Source organism: Podarcis liolepis (assembly GCF_965112155.1).
Source record: "Podarcis liolepis genome assembly, chromosome: 4".
Classification (NCBI taxonomy): Eukaryota; Metazoa; Chordata; class Lepidosauria; order Squamata; family Lacertidae; genus Podarcis; species Podarcis liolepis.
The window spans coordinates 72,496,926-72,517,172 of NC_139558.1; the positions used below are offsets into that span (position 1 = coordinate 72,496,926).

Consider the following 20,247-nt stretch of genomic DNA (forward strand, 5'->3'; position numbering starts at 1 on the left):
CCACTGGTTGGCCAGTTTCCGAGCCAATCACGGGGAGCTCCAAGAAGAGCTTCGAGACTGCCCTCTTTCTGCGCGAAAGAAGCTTGTGCGCATGCGCTCCGCATGGGTCGGTGGCCGCGCTGCAGCAGCTTGTCTGAGCCTCCCACCTCTCTCAGTCGCCATGAGCTTCTTGCTTCCCAAGCTCGGCAGCAAAAAGGAGGTGGATGAGGCAATCAAGAGCGTGGCCGAGAAAGTCCTGGTCCTTCGCTTTGGCAGAGATGACGATCTCGTCTGCATGCAGCTGGACGATATTGTGAGCAGGCGAATTTTGCTCCTTGCAATCGCATTTTTTCCCCCGCACTCCCAGTAGGAATTTGTTGTCTGGGGCAACCAAGTCAGACACAGTTTCCCCCCACACCCACCGCTGTGAACAAAACAAAACAGGACATTTTACTGCCAGAATTCATATGAAAGTATTCCGTGTTAATAAGTAATTTAATAATAAAAGTTTTATTAATAAAGCAGCATCTGCGTACGTTGTGCTTTACAAAGAACGGGTCCCATGCAGAGGCTTAAGTATAAAAATATAGAAAGGGAACTCAGGAGGGCAGGGGAGGGAAAAGGAGACGGGGGTAAAAATATCAGCCACTCTGGAAGACTCTTAAATTTCATTTTTACTGGTTTATTTTACTTTCCCCTTTAAAACATTTACATTACATAGAACTGTATGGCAAGAGAGAGTGCTTTCGTATCCTGGTCCTAACCCAGATTACCAACACTTCAGCCCTACTGATATTTTGACAGCACATAGTTGTGCTGGTGTTGGCCCCAGAAGTAAATGGACATTAGTTACTCCTTCATGTCATTCCCACCCACTCACACCCCCGCAAAAAACAACAACCCACATGCACTGGTGCTTCAATTATCAATCTGTTCTCAAAATGTGTTAAATTTAATTCAAGACTTTATTTCTTGCCCTCTCATATTGGACAGTATAACTTTTTATAACCTTTTCTCTACAGCTTGCAAAAACATCTCATGACTTAAGTAAAATGGCTGCAATTTACTTGGTGGATGTAAACAAAGTGCCAGTGTACACCCAATATTTTGACATCAGCTATATTCCATCAACTGTCTTCTTTTTCAACGGGCAGCATATGAAAGTGGATTATGGGTAAGTTGGTTTGCATGTAACCCAAGTACAAGCTATTCTTGGAATGATATTTGTGACCATCTGTGATGTTAGCAAGCATCAACAATGCACAAAAGACCTAATACTGTATTATTGTCAGATTTATCATAATATGACCAAGTCCTTATGTTCATTTTATGTTCTGATTTTTACTCCATCCTTCTACATTACTGTAGAAATTAGTGTGGGTGCCACAAGACACTACTCCCCCCCCCAATAATTTTAAACAACTATAGTCTTTCCCTAACCCTTAATATTATTAATACTGGCTTCCAAGGTCCTTGGTCATTAATTGATTTTATTGATAAATATTTTACTGAATATTGTTTTGTTTTATTACTGTGAACATAATTGGTATTTTCTTTGTAAATGAAAAGTGGTACAGAAATCTATTAACAATATAGGTATTTATTTAACACTAAGGAGAGTGGCTGCTTAATTGCAACATAGATTTTTAAATGCATGTATCAAATGCACTATGAGAATTCCCATTACTACGAATCAGGATCTCTTTAATAAAGGCCTAACATTTTTTAATTCTTAGTTTTGCTTTGACACTGGAGCACAGAGCATTCATATGTAAACAAATGTGTGCGTATATAGCCAGATGGGATAAAAATCAAATTTGGTATCTTGTCTATAGAACCTATTTGTTAATATTGGAGGCAACAAGACATTGAGAAGTGTCTATTCTGAGAGGTAAAACCATTAATAATAATAATAATAATAATAATAATAATAATAATAATAATAATAATAATACCTTTATTGTCAATATACAACCTGTGTACAATGAAATTAACAGAGCCTCCCTCCCCCCACCACAAACACTCAATCTCATTGTACTCTGTGTGCTTGTCGCACAACACACTAGCCCCAAAAGTTGGTTGCACTATATTATTTTCCGTTCAGCAGCCTAACAGCCCACAGATAGAAACTTTTTTTAGCCTGTTGGTACGCCTGATTATACTTCTATATCTCCTGCCCAAGGGTAGAAGATTAAAGAGGTGCTGGCCAGGGTGTGAATCGTCCCTGAGAATTTTTCTCGTTCTCCTAAGGCATTGATCCCTTGCAATGTCATCTAGAAGGCTCAGGGGACATCCCATGATATCATGGGCTGTGTTCACCAGCCTCTGTAAAGACTTTCTGTGCACAGAAGTCATATCAAATCTAGAGTTGCAAAGAATTTACTCCTTAATTCCAAATGTAGCCAACTATATTTTACTCAGAGTAGACTCACTGAAATCAATGGACCTAAATTATTCATGTCCATTAATGTGTTTGGTGTGAATACTGTTTTAACATTGGATACAACCCGCAAGAGCCACAGCAAAGGTAACAGCCACAGGCTCAGGTTGCTTTAAAGGGGGATGAGACAAAGTTCAAGGAGAAAACAATTGCAGCTGGATAAAACATCCATGTTCAGAGGAGGCCTGACCTTGAAGCTGCTGCCTTGAATTCCTTGTGGGCTTCCTGGAACCATCTCTCTGGAAAACAGAATGCTGGACTACGTTGATCTTTGATCTGATCCAGCAAGGTTCATGTATGCATTCTGTCACTTTGAAGCAGGAGCTGGGAACTTTGTTTCGCAGGAAAGTTGCAGTTTGTCATGGACAACCTCATGGGCAGAGACAAGCAAAAGTGGAAGTGAAGGATGCAGCTCTTACGTTTGTGTAATAAGCTACATTTCAACCACACAAAAACCAAAGGTTTCTACAGTGGTACCTCGGGTTACATACCCTTCAGGTTTACATACGCTTCAGGTTACAGACTCTGCTAACCCAGAAGTATTACTTCGGGTTAAGAACTTTGCTTCAGGATGAGAACAGAAATCGTGCAGCAGCGGCGCAGGAGGCCCCATTAGTTAAAGTGGTGCTTCAGGTTAAGAACAGTTTCAGGTTAAGAATAGACCTCCAGAACGAATTAAGTTCTTAACCCGAGGTACCACTGTATACCACATTTAACAGGATATATATACCTTTTAATCATCAAAGCCTCTAAGCCAGGGCTAGGGAGCCTCTGGCCCACCAGGCCTCCTTATTTGGTCAGCCAGGCTGTTTCATGCAAAACTATCCAGCCCACCTGTCAAAATTGCTCCATGGGAGTGGGCCCATAGGGTTCCCCAGCCTGCTTTAAGTGGTTTGCATCTCTCCATCCAGGTAAGCCAAATGCAACATCACAGTTAAGAACATGTTCCAGCCTGGCCAAAGTACTTGACTAAGAGTCTCAAAGCCTGAGGTAGAGTCTCAAAAAGCTACATTTGGCCCCTAAGCCTGAGGTTTCTCATCCCTGCTTTAAAGACTAGCAGATTTGTGGCATGAGTTTTTTTAGGGTTCAGACTTGGAACTATAACTGTTTCAGAATTTAAGCTTGTATGTTGTTGTTCCAGCTTTCATTTACTTTGTTCCCTTTTGCTTTCCTACTTAGATCTCCAGATCACACTAAATTTGTGGGAAGTTTCAAAACAAAACAAGACTTCATAGATTTGATTGAGGTGATTTACCGTGGAGCAATGCGTGGAAAACTAATCGTACGAAGCCCAATTGATCCAAAGAATATTCCCAAGTATGACCTTCTGTATCAAGGCATTTAATGCCCCACTGGGAGAGGAATATGAACTGCTTAAAGCTGATGATTCCACGTCTTCTCCAAATGTATGCCAATTGCATTTTGAAAGTGAATGGAAGAAAGGAGCTGAGACTGGTCTTTTTTGTACACAGGATCATATTGGTCAGCCTCAGAGACAGACTTTCATTAATTCATTTTTCAATGGAATTGACTGGAATTGCTTAGGCTGTGACTTATTTAATTCTAATATGTCAAAGAAGCTGCAGTAGAGTTATATGTTCTTGTTCTAAATAAATGCTTTCGGGTTATATAAGGATATAATTAACAAGAATCATTCTAGAGCTGCCATGTCCTGTAGAAGCATCCTGAAGAAAAGGTAAAAGTAGTGACTGGGTTTTTATTCTGAAATGTTATAACTGCTCCCACTATCTGTCCTAACTTCCCAGCCATCACCTGGACACTACATCTTCAGAAATATAAGGTTTTTCTAGTTTCACAACCCAAAATGGGAAATTCTCTTTTGGAAAAGGACGGAGGGTGGGAGTTTAAAAGTTAAAATTGGTTTATTTAAAAAATAAATATTTTAAGATTTTAAGAATTAAACTCAACTGTATTGTGTCAAAGTATGATGATGCAACATAAGTAAACCCATCTTTCAAGCAAAGTTTTCTCATTCTTTTTGCTATGCACTGAAGTTTCCACTCAAAATTGCAATGTATACAGTGATTTATTCAGATTAAACCCCAGACTTTTCAAAGGAAGGAGGGAAGTTTTGCCAGAAACAAGGAACAGTTGTTACATTTACATTCACATAAAGCTTCAGAAATGGAAATGGGACAACAGATATTAGACTGGTAATGGTATGCTCCATATTTAGATAAAGTACTTTTACCTCAACGATAAGCTTAAGCATCGAAGCTAGTACAAAACTTCTATTAGAAGAAAAAATGGGTATGAATAACAGATGCTTAACTTGTTTTCATTGATTTGCTCCTTGTAAGAATAGGTGAACGACTGAACGGTTGTTTGGTGAAGATTTTCAGTGCATTCTTAAGATAATTGAAAATGGACTGTAGACTAGAGGAAGGAGCCAGGCTATAATTTTCAGTTCCTGTGGAGACTGTAGGGCAATCCACTTTCACCATAAAGCCTATTGACTTATCTAAAGGTTCACTGTGTGATACCCACTCTCGGCAATGTTTCCATATCCAGGCCTGCACCTGGGAAATGCCTTGTGTCTGGTGCGGTGTGTTGTGTGCGGAGTCAATAAGTGCAACAGCACCTACTTTGTTCATTACCTCCGAAGTTCTCTGCATGAGGAGGTTGATGAAAACCAAACCTCCATAGCCATGGGCAATGAAAGCCACCTTTTCCGCTGCACTCTTTGAAATGAAATGGTCCCAAACGTAACTTGTATGCTCTTCAGGACTACTGCTCTCTCTCTTTGGGACTGTCAAGGGTAATTGTAGTGGACATGTGGAGTCTTTTTTCTCAGACGGGCTTAAGCATTCTTGTTCTGTCTTCAGTTCAATGAAGTTATCATTGGGATTTAAAACAATCACTCCCCAAGAGCACTGCAGAGCCTTTATGATGAATGGTATTTGAGATCCATGTTGGAGGCCTTCATGAACTATGACTTTTCGTCCCCACTGACCTGCACGAAAAGGTCCCTTGTCTTGAAGGAGGACGACTAGAGTTGAGCAATTAGTTAAGGCATCCTCACTCATGAAAAAAAAACTGCAACGTTCATTGTCTGGAGCATCTGTTGGGATGTAAACCTTTTGCAGTTCGCATGTCTTTTCCAGGAGCTTGAAAACATACTGCGTAATTAAGTATCCAAGAAATTGATAATGTTGGTGATTAGCATTATCTGAATCTTGATAATCATAAACAAAAGGTTCATTGGTATCCATATGCCTAAGCTCTCCATTTTTATTAAAGTCATATTTGAGAGTTTCTGGACATTCTGAACTATTTATTAGTTTTCTGAAGCTCAAGTCTTCATTCATCTGTGACCACTACAAATAAAACAGACAGATCATGACATAAACAAAAAACCATACATTTCTTAAACAACTGTATTCAAGTTCTTGTAAAAATATTGTAGAAAATCTTAAAATATCACTGTTCAGGTGGGGACAGCAGTAAAAATAACTTTAACTTAAATCAGTGCAACTTAAAAAGTGACAAATATTTCTGTTTGTTGCATTTGTATCCTGTTCCATTTTCAAAGTAGCACAGAATGATGAGAGGTTTATTAGATGTTTTAAAGTACTGGTGAGGCCCAAACCCACTAAACTTCAGTGTAAAACTTTAGTAGATACCTTCAGATCATTCTTTAAACTGGGTAATATCAGCCACCACTGTAGTAACAGATAAAAAGTAGATCAGTTTAAACCCAGGATATATTTCTAGTATACTTCTACTTGACTTTTGCCAGTATCCAGTGAAGTAGTTCTATTGGTGCCAAGACTTCTGGCTGTGAAGCAGTCTTTCCCCTCCATCTCCTCTCCCCTTATGCCCCCTGCACAGACACCCCTAAATACAGAACATACTTACATTCATGTTGCTTGAGAATAACAGCAAAGGCTTCTAGACAGTTCTGGATATTTTGCTTCAGAGATCTGTCTGAACAGAGTCAACTATTAAGATGTTGTAGTTCAGGGCTTATTGTTTCCTAATCAAGTATAGCTATGGTGCCAAATTTAAGGGCAAAAAAATTACAAACTCAGTTGTGCACCACATGCTAAAAATAGGCATGAAAACTGATCATGTGGGGAAGTGCTTCCTAATCGTTGTTGTATTGAGATTTCCTTGTTCTGTGCATTTCATCCAGTTCTTTAATTCTGTAAACACCATACTGAATTCTTAAATTGCTCCCAAGTTAAAACTGCCATACGTGCCCTATATGGCCAAAACACACACAACATTATACCTATGCAATCCACACAACTTGAAATGTGCACTGTGTAGAATATTGTATGCCTACTCCTTATGAATGTGATGTATGAAACTAACCTTGATACCTAGGGGGTTGTAAACCTACATATGCCCACAATACACATCTAAACATCTACTTGTGCGTCACAATTTCTACTATTCAACAGAAGTTATTTTCAAAGAAGCATTATAGGACTGCACCCTTATTTATTTATATTAAGAAAATTACATGCAGAAAGATATAACCAAAATCATATACACACACGCAGAAGAGGAAGCAGCAAACTCAGGTTTCCAATTTTATGGAACTCCCAGATAAATGTAGACCCTGTCCCTGCCTTTCCTCCTCCCATCTTTCCTCCTCCTCCTCCTCCCTCCTTCTCAGGAGCCTCCTGGCTATTATCAAGACCTGAAAAAAACAGACATAGGGAAACTCCTTCACACCTTCTTATAATTCAGGCCCCTTATCTGTTACATTCCTTTGGCCGAGCACAGAAAGAAAAGGCCATTAGTGGCGAAACAAAGCAGGGACTGAATTACTTCAAGCACTTGATGGATTGCAGGATACAAAAACAGGGAGGAGCTTCAAAGGGTATCTGAAAACTTTCCACTAACTTCCTTTGACACATATGAAAAAGCAGGCAATATCTTTCAGCAAGCATTTCTGTTTACAGAAGCAAATGGCATTACAGTGGACGCTCGGGTTGCAAACGTGATCCGTGCGGCAGGCACGTTCGCAACCTGCAGCGTTCGCAACCCATAGTGCCACGTCTGTGCATGTGCGGGTTGAGATTCAGTACTTTTGAGCAAAGTGAGATTTAGCGCTTCTGCGCATGCGCGACTGCCGGAACCCGGAAGTAACCCGTTCCAGTACTTCTGGGTTTTGGTGCATCCATAACCCCAAAAAACGCAACCTGGAGCATCTGTAACCCGAGGTATGACTGTAGTTATGTTACATACAGAATAGAAATACATTTCTAAGATTCTACACCCTCTTTTGAATTTCTGGTGAATGCTTAAGACATTTTTTTATCCCAGCAGACAGTTTAACTGTATTCTAATTTTATAGTTTTAACTGATTTTTATCTCTCTTGTATTCAGTTACTTAGAGATTATTGTAATTAAGTAGTATATAAATTATCAATAAAAAAAGCCCACAAGATGAGAAAAAAACTGCTCCTTTTCCCTTATGGGGTACCCAAGAGCCCATATAGAGTCCTTTTGTAGGTTCTCTATTGGTAGGAGAAAATAACAGACCAACCAGAGAATATCGAGAATAAAAGCAACTAGGAAGCCTGATCTTTATTAAAGCTTGGACGCTTGGGTTGCGAACGTGGGCCGTGCTGGATGCACGTTCACAACCCGCAGCTGCGCATCTGCACACGCGCAGCTTGCGATTCGCTGCTTCTGCACATGCGCGACCACCAAAACCTGGAAGTAACCCGTTCCGGTACTTCCAGGTTTCGGCAGGTCCGTAACCGAAGAAATGCAACCTGAAGCATCTGTAACCCGAGGTATGACTGTGTGTGTGTGTGTATAGATAGATATAAAAATACCTTAAAATTCATATAACAGTAATCTCCTCATGCCTAGCTGTTTCTAGAGACAGAAGTGAAGATTTTAATATTGCTGGGATTGAGCACGACTGTGTCTACACCTCCAAACAGAAAGAAAGTGTAAGCCAAGTCATATGAACAATACTGTAGTTGAAATGGGTGAGAGTGCATCTTTAGGAAGAGAAAATGAAAGGAAAACATGAAAGCAGTTAGAGCTATGCTTAATTAGCACAAAAGGGCAAGCAACAGGAAACAGGTGGCTGGAACCCAGCCCAGAAAGACATCTTGCAGGGCGTCACTTCATCTCTCCTACTGTATTCCGTTTTTTCCAAGGGGCAAACCAGTAACCTTTTTCTCCCTTCGCTTGCGCAACACCCACTGTGTGAAAAGGCAGGCAAGCGCGCTGCAAAGCTCACTCAAGAGTGGCTTACTATTTTTCTTCCTTTAAATGAACCAACGCAACCACCCCACATGTTAACTTTTTAAAGCTTTGTTTTCCCGTTGCAGTGGGGGGGGGGGCGTGAGTGCATGCGAGGGGAGGGCCTCCTCAGCCAGCCCCGGAGAGGCAAAGCAGGGCGGAGAGAGGCCCGAAACCCGAGGAGGCTGATGCGCAACGCCCAGCACGTGGCCGCCTGGCTCGGCTTCCCCACCGAAGAGAAAGCGGCGGGGCGGTGCCTGTGCCGGAAGTGCGCAGGGCAGACCAAGCGAGTCCCGGCGCCACTCCGGATCAACAAAGCCGAGCGCGCTCGGAAGGGTGCCGTGGTGTTTCCGTGGCCAGGTGAGAGGAGAGAGGGGCGGGTGGTGAAGGGGCCGGACCTACCCCGGGTTTGTTTTCGTTTCCCCGGAACACGCCCGGATCCGCTTCCTTTCTGAGGGATGCTGGTCCTGCGGTCGTGATTGCATTTTAAATACTCCCAGGCACCATAAATAATGTGCTGTTTGTCCCATCAGAGGCGAGCGGGTGGGATCCGGGAGGCTCATCTGTGTTTTTAATAGGAGTTGACGGCGTAGCTCTTTTGCCAGTGTGCCTTTCTTACTCCCATGTGCATGCTTGCTCGGAAGGAAGCCGGGCTGCTTTCGGTTGGCGTCCACGTCCTAGTTAAACGTACACAGGGGGTTGTAAATCCCCAGGTTTTTTATATTATGCATATCGCGAAGTGTCCGACCTAAACGACTAAACAACAACAACGAAGCCCTTGCCCACCTGTCTTACAGAAAAGAGTCCTTGTTGCTGCCGCAGCGAAAACAACCGAGAGCCTTTTATTGCCTTGGAAATTAACGGATTTTTATGCCATCAGCATTTGGGGGCTCGGGCCATTTCATCAGATGCATGGTGTGTTATCCCCGGTTCACCCAGTCATTAATAATAACAGGAATAGATAAAATACTGTAAACATTGAGGCAATGCAAAAGATGCAGTCTAGATGTACAGATGTTTCCTTGGAAGGTTCAAGTTCACAAAAAGACATTGATTTAGCTATGAAGCTTTTCTTATTACTTCGTCTCCAGACCAAGAAAAGGTTTGACTGTGGCATTTTGTCATGTCAAGCATCTAGCTGTTAATTACAAAAGTCTTGCTGAAAGAAGGGTGAGACTCTTGCTGTCAGGTGATTTTTAGAGAACAACCTTTTTTACAGTAACATGAAGCTTTTGGTTTTTGTCCCCCCCCCCCCCAAATTGTTCATTGATACAGTCATACCTCGGGAGAAATACGCTTCAGGTTGAGCGCTTTCAGGTTGCGCTCCGCAGCGACCTGGAAGTAACGGAATGCGTTACTTCCAGGTTTCGCCACTCGTGCATGCGCAGACGGTCGAAATGACATCACGCGCATGTGCGGAAGTGGCGAAACGTGACATGCGCAGACACACTGTCGCGTCTTACATTCTATTCGGGATGCGAACGGGGCTCTGGAACGGATCCCGTTCGCATCCCGAGGTACCACTGTATTGTATTGTGTTCTTGTTGCTGTCATGGTGGGTTAATATCTCTGCTTCACACACGTGTATGTGTTATAGGGGGAGATGTATCATTTTTACTCTCCCAATTAGAAATGCAACACTAATAGTTAACTAGCACTAACTTGGGCAGTGTGTGTATGTGTCAAAACGTGGCTCCTTCCAGGCATCACTGACTGGCCTTTAGAACACTTCCAATGCTGCATTCCAGCTGGCTCTGCTTTGCACATTGCATATTTTTGCTTGGTTGGGATGTGTCCTTGAACTCTGATAATGCCTCTTGCTTAACTGGATGAAGGACAGGGAGAGAGATATGTGTGTGTGTGTAGGAACTCGCTTCTTTTACAGACATAACATTTACCCTTGTTGCTCTGTGTGGTCAGCCTATCGCTGGCCTCTCTGAAGGTTTCCCAGGAGAGAATGTGACTCACGCTAAAAAATAGGTTCCCCAACCCTGCTGTAGATGATGTCTCACACTACCACTTTCCCAGCATCTCTTTCCAAACCAAGCCTTATGGACCACTACATCAGTGTTTCCCAACCTTTTTTGGGCAAAGGCACACTTGTTTCATGAAAAAAATCTCGAGGCACACCACCATGCCAGATGGGGAAAGGTCACTTTTTACTTATGTAAAAAAAAAATAAAAAAATAGTAACAGCATAGAAGGTAATGGTTAGGCTAGCATCCCTCTTCCAAATATGCTAGGTTTTTATTTGCAGGGACTGTTCTACATGGGAAAGCATTCAGCACTGTCATTCTCCCATCTGCCATCTGAATTGGTACTATTCTGGGTCAACTTACTCTGCTGCATGTGTAGATGAAAATGGCACCAAGTGTGGGGGAGGGGGCAGAACAGGTTTCAGATACAGGATATTAAGCATACACGTACTTCAGATTGAACTGGTTGCTTGCTTTGCAAGTTTTCATTTCCCAAATGACTGCCTTGGCAAGCGCAATACCTACCAGGCTCAACGCCGGTCTCGCGCTGCCGCTTCCCGCGCTCTCAAGGACCCGGGAGGAGGAAGGCGTGAAGGGAATCCCGAAGGCGCGAAAACCTCGCGCATGCGCAGGCCTTCCGCCTGCGACAGCCCAGTAGGCCGGCCGAAGCGAGCGGCGATGGGATGTGGGAGGGAGCTCGCTCGCCGCCCCGCGTGTGCCTATGTGGGGCACGTTACAGCCCCGTGACGTCAGCGCCACGCAGGCAGCCAGGCAGGCAGACGGCGAGAGCCCCGCGCTGGGCGGCCTCTCCTTGCCGCCGCCGCCCCGCCTCTCACCGCCCGACTCGCCTGCCTCCCTCCCACGGCACACCAGGCAACATCTCGCGGCACACTAGTGTGCCGCGGAACACCGGTTGGGAAACACTGCACTACATGTCATCCCACAAGGAGATATGCTAACATTACTAGTGATTCACTGAGTGTGCACCAATTATAAAGAGGAGCACGACTCAAAATCCAGACAGAACACAGTACCTATTTGATCTGGGCTATTGATGTTGTAGTCAAATCTGCCAAAAGCCACTCAGAAATTTAGACTCATTTACACATAATGTTCAATATAGCTAGTGCAGAAAGGGGTGCGGAATAAAGGGGGAAAGGAAGGAACATGTCCGGAGGAGGAAGAAGAGGGAGGAACATGCCAGTCCATGGGGCATTTTCAGTTTCCTCTCCATTGTACCATTACATCTGTACAAGGCCTGTGTCAGAATTGTTTTAATAGTCTAAATCTGTGATGCAGAAGATGCCGTACCAATTAGACCCTTTTCTTTCAAAGTAGCGCTTAGCATAGAAAAGGCTCCTGGATTGGTGGATGTTCTGTTTCCCAATCAACTTGGAACCTGCCAAATGAAACTGCACAGACCAGCTTTTTATCAGTTAATGTCCTTGGCAGTAGCAGAAATGAAAACAATAGGCATGTCGTTAATGCCGCCTCCTTATGATTTGACGTTCTTGGGTTCAGCAGTTACCTTGGAGCTGTATACAGATTTTGGAGAAAGCAATCACCAGAGAAACATTTTTATTCACCCGGGATGTGCCTACCTTTAACATCTGGGAAATATGCATTGCCTCCTGATGATACTTTAATTAGCTACTTTTGGAAATGCTGATTATAACATGATTCACAATACTGCTACTTTCTGTCTGCCTTTTACAGCAGCAACTATGGAGGGACATGGAAAAAATTCACCATCAAGTCAGCCTAAAGTAAGTTGTCCTTGATCTACATCCATTATTTTGGGAGTGTAGCTCATAATATTTGGTAGCTTTTCTAAAATGTCACCATTTGGATGGATCGGAATAACATTTGCATGTGAATAAACAAATGTATGCCACACTCTTAGAAATGAAAAATACATGAGCATAACTACAATGACCATAAGACTGACCTGTTTGGCAAATTAAAATTCTTACGTATAAGGAACATTGCTTTGATTTACGTAACATTGATACATGTTTGTACTGTTACTGCATTATACATGGGGCTGCATCTGAAGACAGTTTGGAAACTTCAGCTAGTGCATAATTTGGTGGTCAGGTTTGTCACCTGGACAAGACGGTGTGAACATATTGCACTGATCCTGGTCCAACTGCACTGATTACCAGTTAGTTTCCTAGCCAAATTCACAGTGCTGGTTTAGACTTAAAAAGCCTTAAATGGCTCTCATGAACCAACCCAGACCTTGTGAACATCATCTAAGCCCCTTCTTCTTGTGTCTCCTCCATGAGGAGGGTGGCAATACAAGAGTGGCCCTTTTCTGTGAGCGGTAGACTTGTAATCTGGTGAACCGGGTTCACATCTCCGCTCCTCCACATGCAGCTGCTGGGTGACCTTGGGCCAGTCACACTTCTCTGAAGTCTCTCAGCCCCACTCACCTCACAGAGTGTTTGTTGTGGGGGAGGAAGGGAAAGGAGAATGTTAGCCGCTTTGAGACTCCTTCGGGTAGTGATAAAGCGGGATATCAAATCCAAACTCCTCCTCTTCTTGTGGAATGCTTGCCTGATGCCTTCTCTACCCATCTAGGCACCAGGTGAATATGTTCCTCTTTGAGTAGGCCTGATTAACATTCTGTTAAATGTGTTTGTGGGGGAAGGGTTATTGGTTTTTGCTGTATTATGTATTTTGTGTTCTCATTTTATATTTTTATGTCATGAACCGCCCTGTGATCTTTGGATGAAGGGCGGTATACAAATTTAATTGTTGTTGTTGTTGTTGTTGTTAAATGCTGCTGAACATGCTGTCTTTAACAGTATTCAGAATAAAAGCAAACTAAAACCAGAACAGTCTGCAGAGTTCACAGATAAGTAGCCTTACTTGTTGCCATCTTCACTGGAAGTCTCACAAGTTCAGTGCCCAGAATTCCAAATGCGAATATCATGATTTACTAGTTTCTGTACCTTAACTCTTTTTTCCTTGAATGTTAGTGTGGGGAGTTCAATGTTGTTTTGTTGTTTTCTTTTCCATTCTTTTGCTGCAAAAAATGCAAATGCAATGTTTCATTCCAGTTTCGAATACCAAAGAAGAAATCCTCACAGTCAGATGATGTCCATGTTCAGTCCCCACTGTCTAGACTTTCCCACCCGTGGGATCGCACATTGCAAAAGGTAAACAGAAGTTTATTGTTTTCTGCACTGCTATGAAGGGCTTGGGAAGAGCTATTTTAGGGCAAGCATTATTCATGTTTTGAAAATTAAATATTCTGTAATTACAGTGGTATCCCACAAGATGTTGTGTGCTACAGTGGTACCTCGGGTTAAGAACTTAATTCATTCTGGAGGTCCGTTCTTAACCTGAAACTGTTCTTAACCTGTAGCACCACTTTAGCTAATGGGGCCTCCCGCTGCTGCCGCGCGATTTCTGTTCTCATCCTGAAGCCAAGTTCTTAACCCAAGGTACTACTTTTGGGTTAGTGGCGTCAGTAACCTGAAGCGTATGTAACCCGAGGTACCACTGTATTTAAATATCTAGTTTTGCACTTTATGATAAATAACACATTGAGCTGACACTTTATGAAAAATGAAGAAGGACGAAACTATTTAACACCTTTCATTTCTTCATTTTGACTGCAGTTTTCTATGCAATAAAAGCAAGATACGGAGGAGGGGTCTCTCATAAGAAGCCCTTATGTCCTCTCTTTCCCATGTGCTTGTTGCAAGAACACTGCATCTCAGCAAGCCCATCCATTTAAATGGGCAGGTCTGAAGCAGAGAGACAGAAACACAGACAGACATCTCATACACACCCCTTTCTCTCTCATTCAGACACAGACAAAAAGGCAGCAAGTGTCCAGAGAGAAAGAGAGCATCTCGGTGCTACGTACTGAAAGGGGGTTTCCTTTCTCAGTGTACGCCACAGAAAGGCAATAAACTGCCCTTGCGAAAGAATAGCAGGACTCAGTCATGCTTCCTCTTCCCTGCTGCTGAGCTGTTCCCTACTTGTGGTGGTGGCAAATTGTACAAGGGAAACCTCCCCACCCTGCAATCTTGTCCCCCCTCTCTGCCATGCTCAGCTGATCAGAGGGAACCAGCAGGACAAAAGAGCCTGAGAGAGGGGGTGGCATGGGGAGAGGCCTGCTGGCTGCATCCAGCCCATGGACTGGAGGATGCCTTGGCTCATACAGCAGCCTGCTCCTCCTCACATGCATGACTTTGCTTCTGCTGGGAGCATCTGTGCGCTGGAGGCTTGACTAAGGAACCTACTGCTATAAGGAGAGGCCTCCACTTAGAGCAGAGGTGGGGAACCTGTGGTCTTCCAGAGTTACAGGGCTCCCATCAACCCTACAGAGTATGACCAGTGGTCAGAGGTGATGGAAGTTAACAGTCCAACAATATCTGGAGGGTCATAGTTTTCCAATCCTTTATTGGGAAGGGCAGGTATGCCAAGCTTCCACAGTGTTTTTGGTGGTACACTAAGCACAGAGACCTGGTGGGAGAAGGGAGGCTATCCTTAAAAGAGATCATTCTGCACCCTGCACTATGCATGCAAGGTCTGAGATCACAGCCTTTGGCTACACGTGCAGATTTCTAGTTTTCAGGGATGCAATATGCCAAATTGCGCATAATTGGAATCCATTGAAAAAAATTGCAAATACCCCGCTCCACCCCTGCCCCAATTCCATCCTTTCAGAGATGTTTCAGCGACGTCTTTATTATGATTCCATGTCACTTCCTGGTTTGGAGCAATTTGTGTTTACATGGTCGCAAACATATTGAAAGTGTGTAGGTGGGGGAGGGTCTGCCTGTATAGCATTCCATTTCCATAATTTCCATAGATTTGTGGGACATGGAGCAGATTGAATTACTTGTTATAATAGCGAGATAAGAGAGTTAGGAGTTCCATCCACTGTGAAACTGGGTTCATTTGCTGAATGCTTGTGCAGCCCTTTGGGTAAAGTCTAAGGAGTGAGAAGGACCACAGACTCAAGACTGTAATTGAAATAAATGAAATTGTTTAGGTATCTGCTTTATATTGCATCTGACCATTGGTCCATCTAGCCCATTATTGTCAATACTTGCTGGCAGTGGCTTTCCTTCATTTTTTTCTGTCCTCTTTTCACACCCCCCCCCCTTGTTCAAACACTCTGCCGTCTGACTCTCAACTTCAGTGGACATCAAGGTCTAAAAATAAAAATTTTAACGCAAACTGGGGAAGAAAAAGACCTTTTGAGAAACGTTACATCGATGATGAAGGACCAACATTTGGGTAAGTGGAGGATGCTTCAGAACTGAAGGCCACAGTGCCAAGTATTCTGGGTACTGCCAGCCTATGATGTAGGACAGCAGTGTTTAGCTTATTAAACAGTTAGTTAGTTAGATTGATCAATTAAGGGGAAAAATTAAAATAGTGCTCCTGATTAATCTGGTAGTAGTTTTTTAATTTTTTTTGTAAATTATCAAAGCTAGATGGCAAGTGCCTTCCTAGAAGAATTCTGTTTTCTTTCACATAGAAACGAGTATATTTTCTAAGGTGATTCCTGCTATGGTACTGTGTGTGCGATCTAGAAACAAAGAAAAAGAAAGAGAGTTTTTATTCATATGCAAATGTATGCAGATTTAATCTAGTAGAATGTAGTTGAATCCTGTATCTGTCTGCTCAGAGTAGGTCATTGGGACTTACGGTAACTTCCAGGGAAGTGGAATTGCAGCCTGCAAGTCATAGGATTGTTCAAGCATCTTTAATCAGAAGACAGCCTGACTAGGAAGCCTTAGTCTTCAAAGTTGAATTTTTAGGGGATTTAGGCTTCTAACCTCACCAACCTTGTGGTGATCAGTATTAAAAATAAGCAATGAAACCAGCAAAATATAAAATTGTCTATACCACAACAAAAATATTCATAGAAGTTTAATCTCCACCAGTTTGGGTTTGAATGCCAGTACAAAGAAACAAATCTTGCAACACTTGTGGGAAATTATTGGCTCACTTTGATGAATCTCCAAGAGGAGAATACCATGACTGTATGTCATTGAATAATCCACTGAGAGTGCTCCTCTGTTTGCTCTCAAGGCAAGGGGTGACTTCTAATTTATATAGGAACATACCTGAGATTATACTCGTGGGAGATAGATTATTACAATAACTAATACTGACATACATTCATAGTCAAGTTATTTGTAAGTTGTGTTTGTAACGATTCACACAACCTTGAATGTTATAAACTTTTAATGGCTTGTTGCACATCTAAAACCTCAATATCAAGCATATTTACATGGATATCCAAATGATTTTCAGGTGAGTTTCCACATATACATGGTCTAAGCATAAATATAATCATAAGTTCTATGTATTGCTTAGACAGACCCGTAACAATTTATATGACAGTAAAAATGATTATTCCATATTATAATATAGAATGCAATGAAAATCTTATACCAATTATTAGACCATAATGGGTGGAAGCAGATGCCTGGTCCTGCTATTTGCTAAAGGATTATTCCAGATTTTCTGTTATTTCTCTTACATATTGTTATATGAATATTTCTTGTCTCTCTTAGTAAAATCAGGCTGATGGTTGGACACCTCAGAGAGTTCATTGTGGGTACTACCTTGATTTCCATTAGTTCAAATGGAGTGGCGAGCCGTGAGGCTGTATGCTAGGCAAAACTACCAGTGGTCAACCACGTGGCAACAGAAGGTGGAGGGGAACTTTGCCCTTACATTTCAACACTGCATAGCAGTGGAGGGTGGTGATGCTGCCACAGTCAGAGATGTGAAAGTGTATTGTTGCTATGTTGGATAGATGTGCCAGCATTGATGCAGGTTGCTGACATCAGTAGGAGCAACAATATCCCCAGCCATCATGTCCCTGTACAATGTTGGCTACAGCACTCTAACCTCTACTGCTGCCTCTCAGCACAGGAAGGCAATGGAAGGAATCCCTGGTCCATCTCTATCACAACACAGCAGATACTAGCAGTTTTGCCAAGCATACCAGCTCACCCATCACTACTGTGATACTGGAGGTCCAGCTCCGAGGCCTTCTGGCGGTTCTCTCACTGCGAGAAGCGAAGTTACAGGGAACCAGGCAGAGGACCTTCTCGGTAGTGGCGCCCGCCCTGTGGAACACCTTCCCATTAGATGTCAAGGAAATAAACAACTATCTGACTTTTAGATGGCATCTGAAGGCAGCCCTGTTTAGGGAAGTTTTTAATGTTTGAAGTTTTATTGTATTTTTTATATTTTGTTGGAAGCTGCCCAGAATGGCTGGGGGAACCCAGCCAGATGAGCAGGGTATAAACAAACAAACAATTTATTATTATTATTATTATTATTATTATTATTATTATTATTATTATTATTATTAATTCCCCAGTATTTTTTTGTTCTTGGTGTGTGGGTGTACACACACACAGTCATGGGAAAAAGAAAGCACAGCCTCATTTGAATTCTGTCATTCACATGACACAGTGTAATATGTCATGTGTTTCTGTTCATCTGAGGTTGTATTAACCTAATTTTAAGACCTGCTAAGGAACAGATGATTGTTATTATGTCCTGATATTTAAAACCACAGAATTCAAAGAAGTTTCTGGTGTGGGATGGGGGGAGCTCAAGTTCCCCACCCCAGCTCTAAAAGGTGACAAACAAACGTTATTTGGGATTGCACTGGTTTGACTGTTGATATGCCCCATGGCAAGCAATTATGTGCTGGAGCAGTGGGTTTTAGGACGGGACTGTTTTAGATTCCCACCCTGCTGTGTCTCATGGACTCAGTACACGTTACAGTATATATTTGTCTCATTTTACCCATGGAACAACTCTTAGAGGCTAAAAAAAGGTTGGCTTTGGTGCTTCATCCTTATATAATGATGCTTCTTGGTTGTTATAGAAATTATTCTACCTGGCTGGTGCTATGCCTAGAATTATGAGGGGTAAGGGAAGCTGAGGAGAGGACTTGTATTGTAGCCTTTCAGGCCTTGCCTACGGGTGGGAAGAGCATTGCTCCCGGGGAAGGAAGAAGGAGCCAGTACAGACACCGAGGGGTTAATTCAGAGAAAGAGCTTTTATTCTGCCATCCGGGTAGCAGAAGGAACCTGCGTGATAATTCACAAGCAAGTACAACTTTTACAGCCATTGCACACAGCATATATTCCCTCCAGCCCCCCCCCCCGACCCAGGAGCCCTTCCTCATGAGTTTCCCTGAGCATGAACAGAAACTCCTGTCTTGGGACTCCTGGCGCCCTTCCGAGGAAAAGGGGGTTGAGAAGCCTGCGCGTCAGCGTGTCCAAGATTTGTTGCAACTGGGTAAGATAAGCTGGATGCGCGCTGGCAAGGCCACTGGAGACCTGGGGAAAATAAAGCATTGTTTTCTCAGCCTTTTTGTTACAGCGAAGCTAATGCTAGCTAATGCTTCTCTAGCTATTGACTCTTCAGAGAAAGTAATTGAGGCCTGGTTGGGGGGGGGTGACTACACAGGTTTTTGGGTAACCTAACCTGTCCTAACCTGTCCCCTTCAGTATGTAATTGGGGACCCTTGAAGATTTGCTCAGGGTTCTGCTTCTTGACTTCAAGTCGGTGCAGTGGAGCCTTCAAAGCCTGTGACAAAGCAGATATTATTTTTAATGGCCAGTTATGTAGATCATAGGTATAACTACGCAAAGAATGTTTCCATAAATGTACTGATTTTATTTTGTGCAGCCCAGCTTGCACTGCTTTCATTTTACTTTCACTTTAGGCTTGAGTCAATAATCTTATAAAATAGATACCATTGTCTCTGTTGCCAGCAGTAGTAAAAGAAACAGGCCGGTTCTTAAATGTGAAGTGAATACATGTCTACATCACTGTGACTATTAGCGTTTCTCAGGCAACAGAACTAGCAGCTGTTCTGTGGGAGATGCAATTTGTTTAAAAATGCATGTAGCTGTGACTTTAAGTAAACTAAAGTAAATGCAACTTCCTTTATTTGGTGCTTGTGTTTTATATAGGCACACATTTGTGGAAAATATCTAAGAAGTATCTTGAATACATTAGCATGTGACAGTTTTCTCTGTGCAGACTTGAATCCGGAGCAGCCATATATAATCTCTCTGAGGCCATGTTTACATGCTGTGTTTGCGATAAAGGCATGATAGTCTCCAGGGAAGCCTCTTTATTGTTCTGTGCAGAGTTCATGTCTCTTCTTTGGTTTATGGTTGGCCAGCGTAGCAGCTGCTGGTTTGTACAGTTCTAGAGTTTCTTTTTAAAAAAAAGACATTTCAACACTGCTAAACAGTCCTGGACGCCAGCTGATTTTCTGAAGTGACCTCGGAAGGAACAAGAAGCGACTGCTCCAATTTCCTGGCATCTCTGAACCCAGTGGAAGACGTTACACAGCTGTGAGGCACTTCTAGCCAGGATTTTGAATTGGCTGGTTCTCTTCTAGTACAGCAATTTCTTTTCTAGGTTGAAGTCCTGATTTCTCTGGCTTCCTTAGGATTATTCTGTATCAGAAAATTTCCAACCTTGGCTTTTGCAGAGTTTTACATTGCCATTCATGATCTTTCAGTGAAGTCATCTAATTTTCATTTGTCACTTCTGAAGACATAAATTAGCGCACTGCAGGTGCCTCTGAAACAAGCGTTG

At 42.6% G+C, this 20,247-nt stretch overlaps 3 protein-coding genes across 21 annotated transcripts in view; 2 read left to right on the plus strand and 1 right to left on the minus strand.

Moving 5' to 3' along the window:
- Positions 1-73: 73 nt before the first annotated feature.
- On the plus strand, positions 74-5,703 carry TXNL4B (thioredoxin like 4B). Its single transcript, XM_083500743.1, has 3 exons — positions 74-292; positions 1,002-1,153; positions 3,599-5,703. The coding sequence occupies exons 1-3, from the start codon at positions 92-94 to the stop codon at positions 3,762-3,764; spliced, it is 519 nt and encodes a 172-aa protein (XP_083356869.1). The 5' UTR covers positions 74-91; the 3' UTR covers positions 3,765-5,703.
- On the minus strand, positions 4,708-17,897 carry LOC310705876 (putative protein ARB2BP; the record flags this gene model as incomplete). Of its 10 annotated transcripts, none has more annotated exons than XM_083500736.1 (4): positions 17,344-17,897; positions 13,504-13,660; positions 6,299-6,363; positions 4,708-5,757 (listed from the first exon to the last, which is right to left on the minus strand). In XM_083500736.1, the coding sequence occupies exons 3-4, from the start codon at positions 6,302-6,304 to the stop codon at positions 4,708-4,710; spliced, it is 1,056 nt and encodes a 351-aa protein (XP_083356862.1). In that variant the 5' UTR covers positions 6,305-6,363; positions 13,504-13,660; positions 17,344-17,897. The 10 variants fall into 10 exon arrangements, with proteins under 10 accessions (XP_083356862.1, XP_083356860.1, XP_083356866.1 ...); XM_083500734.1 differs by having other exon boundaries at positions 17,147-17,897; XM_083500740.1 differs by lacking the exon at positions 17,344-17,897 and having other exon boundaries at positions 13,587-13,605.
- The window catches only part of SENP7 (SUMO specific peptidase 7), a 38,466-nt gene continuing 26,955 nt past the window's right edge, over positions 8,737-20,247 (plus strand). For 3 of the 10 annotated variants that reach the window (XR_014525507.1, XM_083500717.1, XM_083500721.1), the window contains exons 1-4: positions 8,750-9,013; positions 12,346-12,395; positions 13,695-13,793; positions 15,794-15,891. Coding sequence is in view for 9 of the 10 variants with exons in the window: in XM_083500717.1 (XP_083356843.1) it covers positions 8,764-9,013; positions 12,346-12,395; positions 13,695-13,793; positions 15,794-15,891 (497 nt within the window). In the remaining variant the exon portion in view is untranslated. Of the gene's footprint in view, positions 9,014-9,440; positions 9,613-9,741; positions 9,843-12,343; positions 12,396-13,694; positions 13,794-15,793; positions 15,892-20,247 lie in introns of those variants that run through there. The other 7 variants (XM_083500722.1, XM_083500723.1, XM_083500719.1 and 4 more) reach the window with 7 other exon arrangements.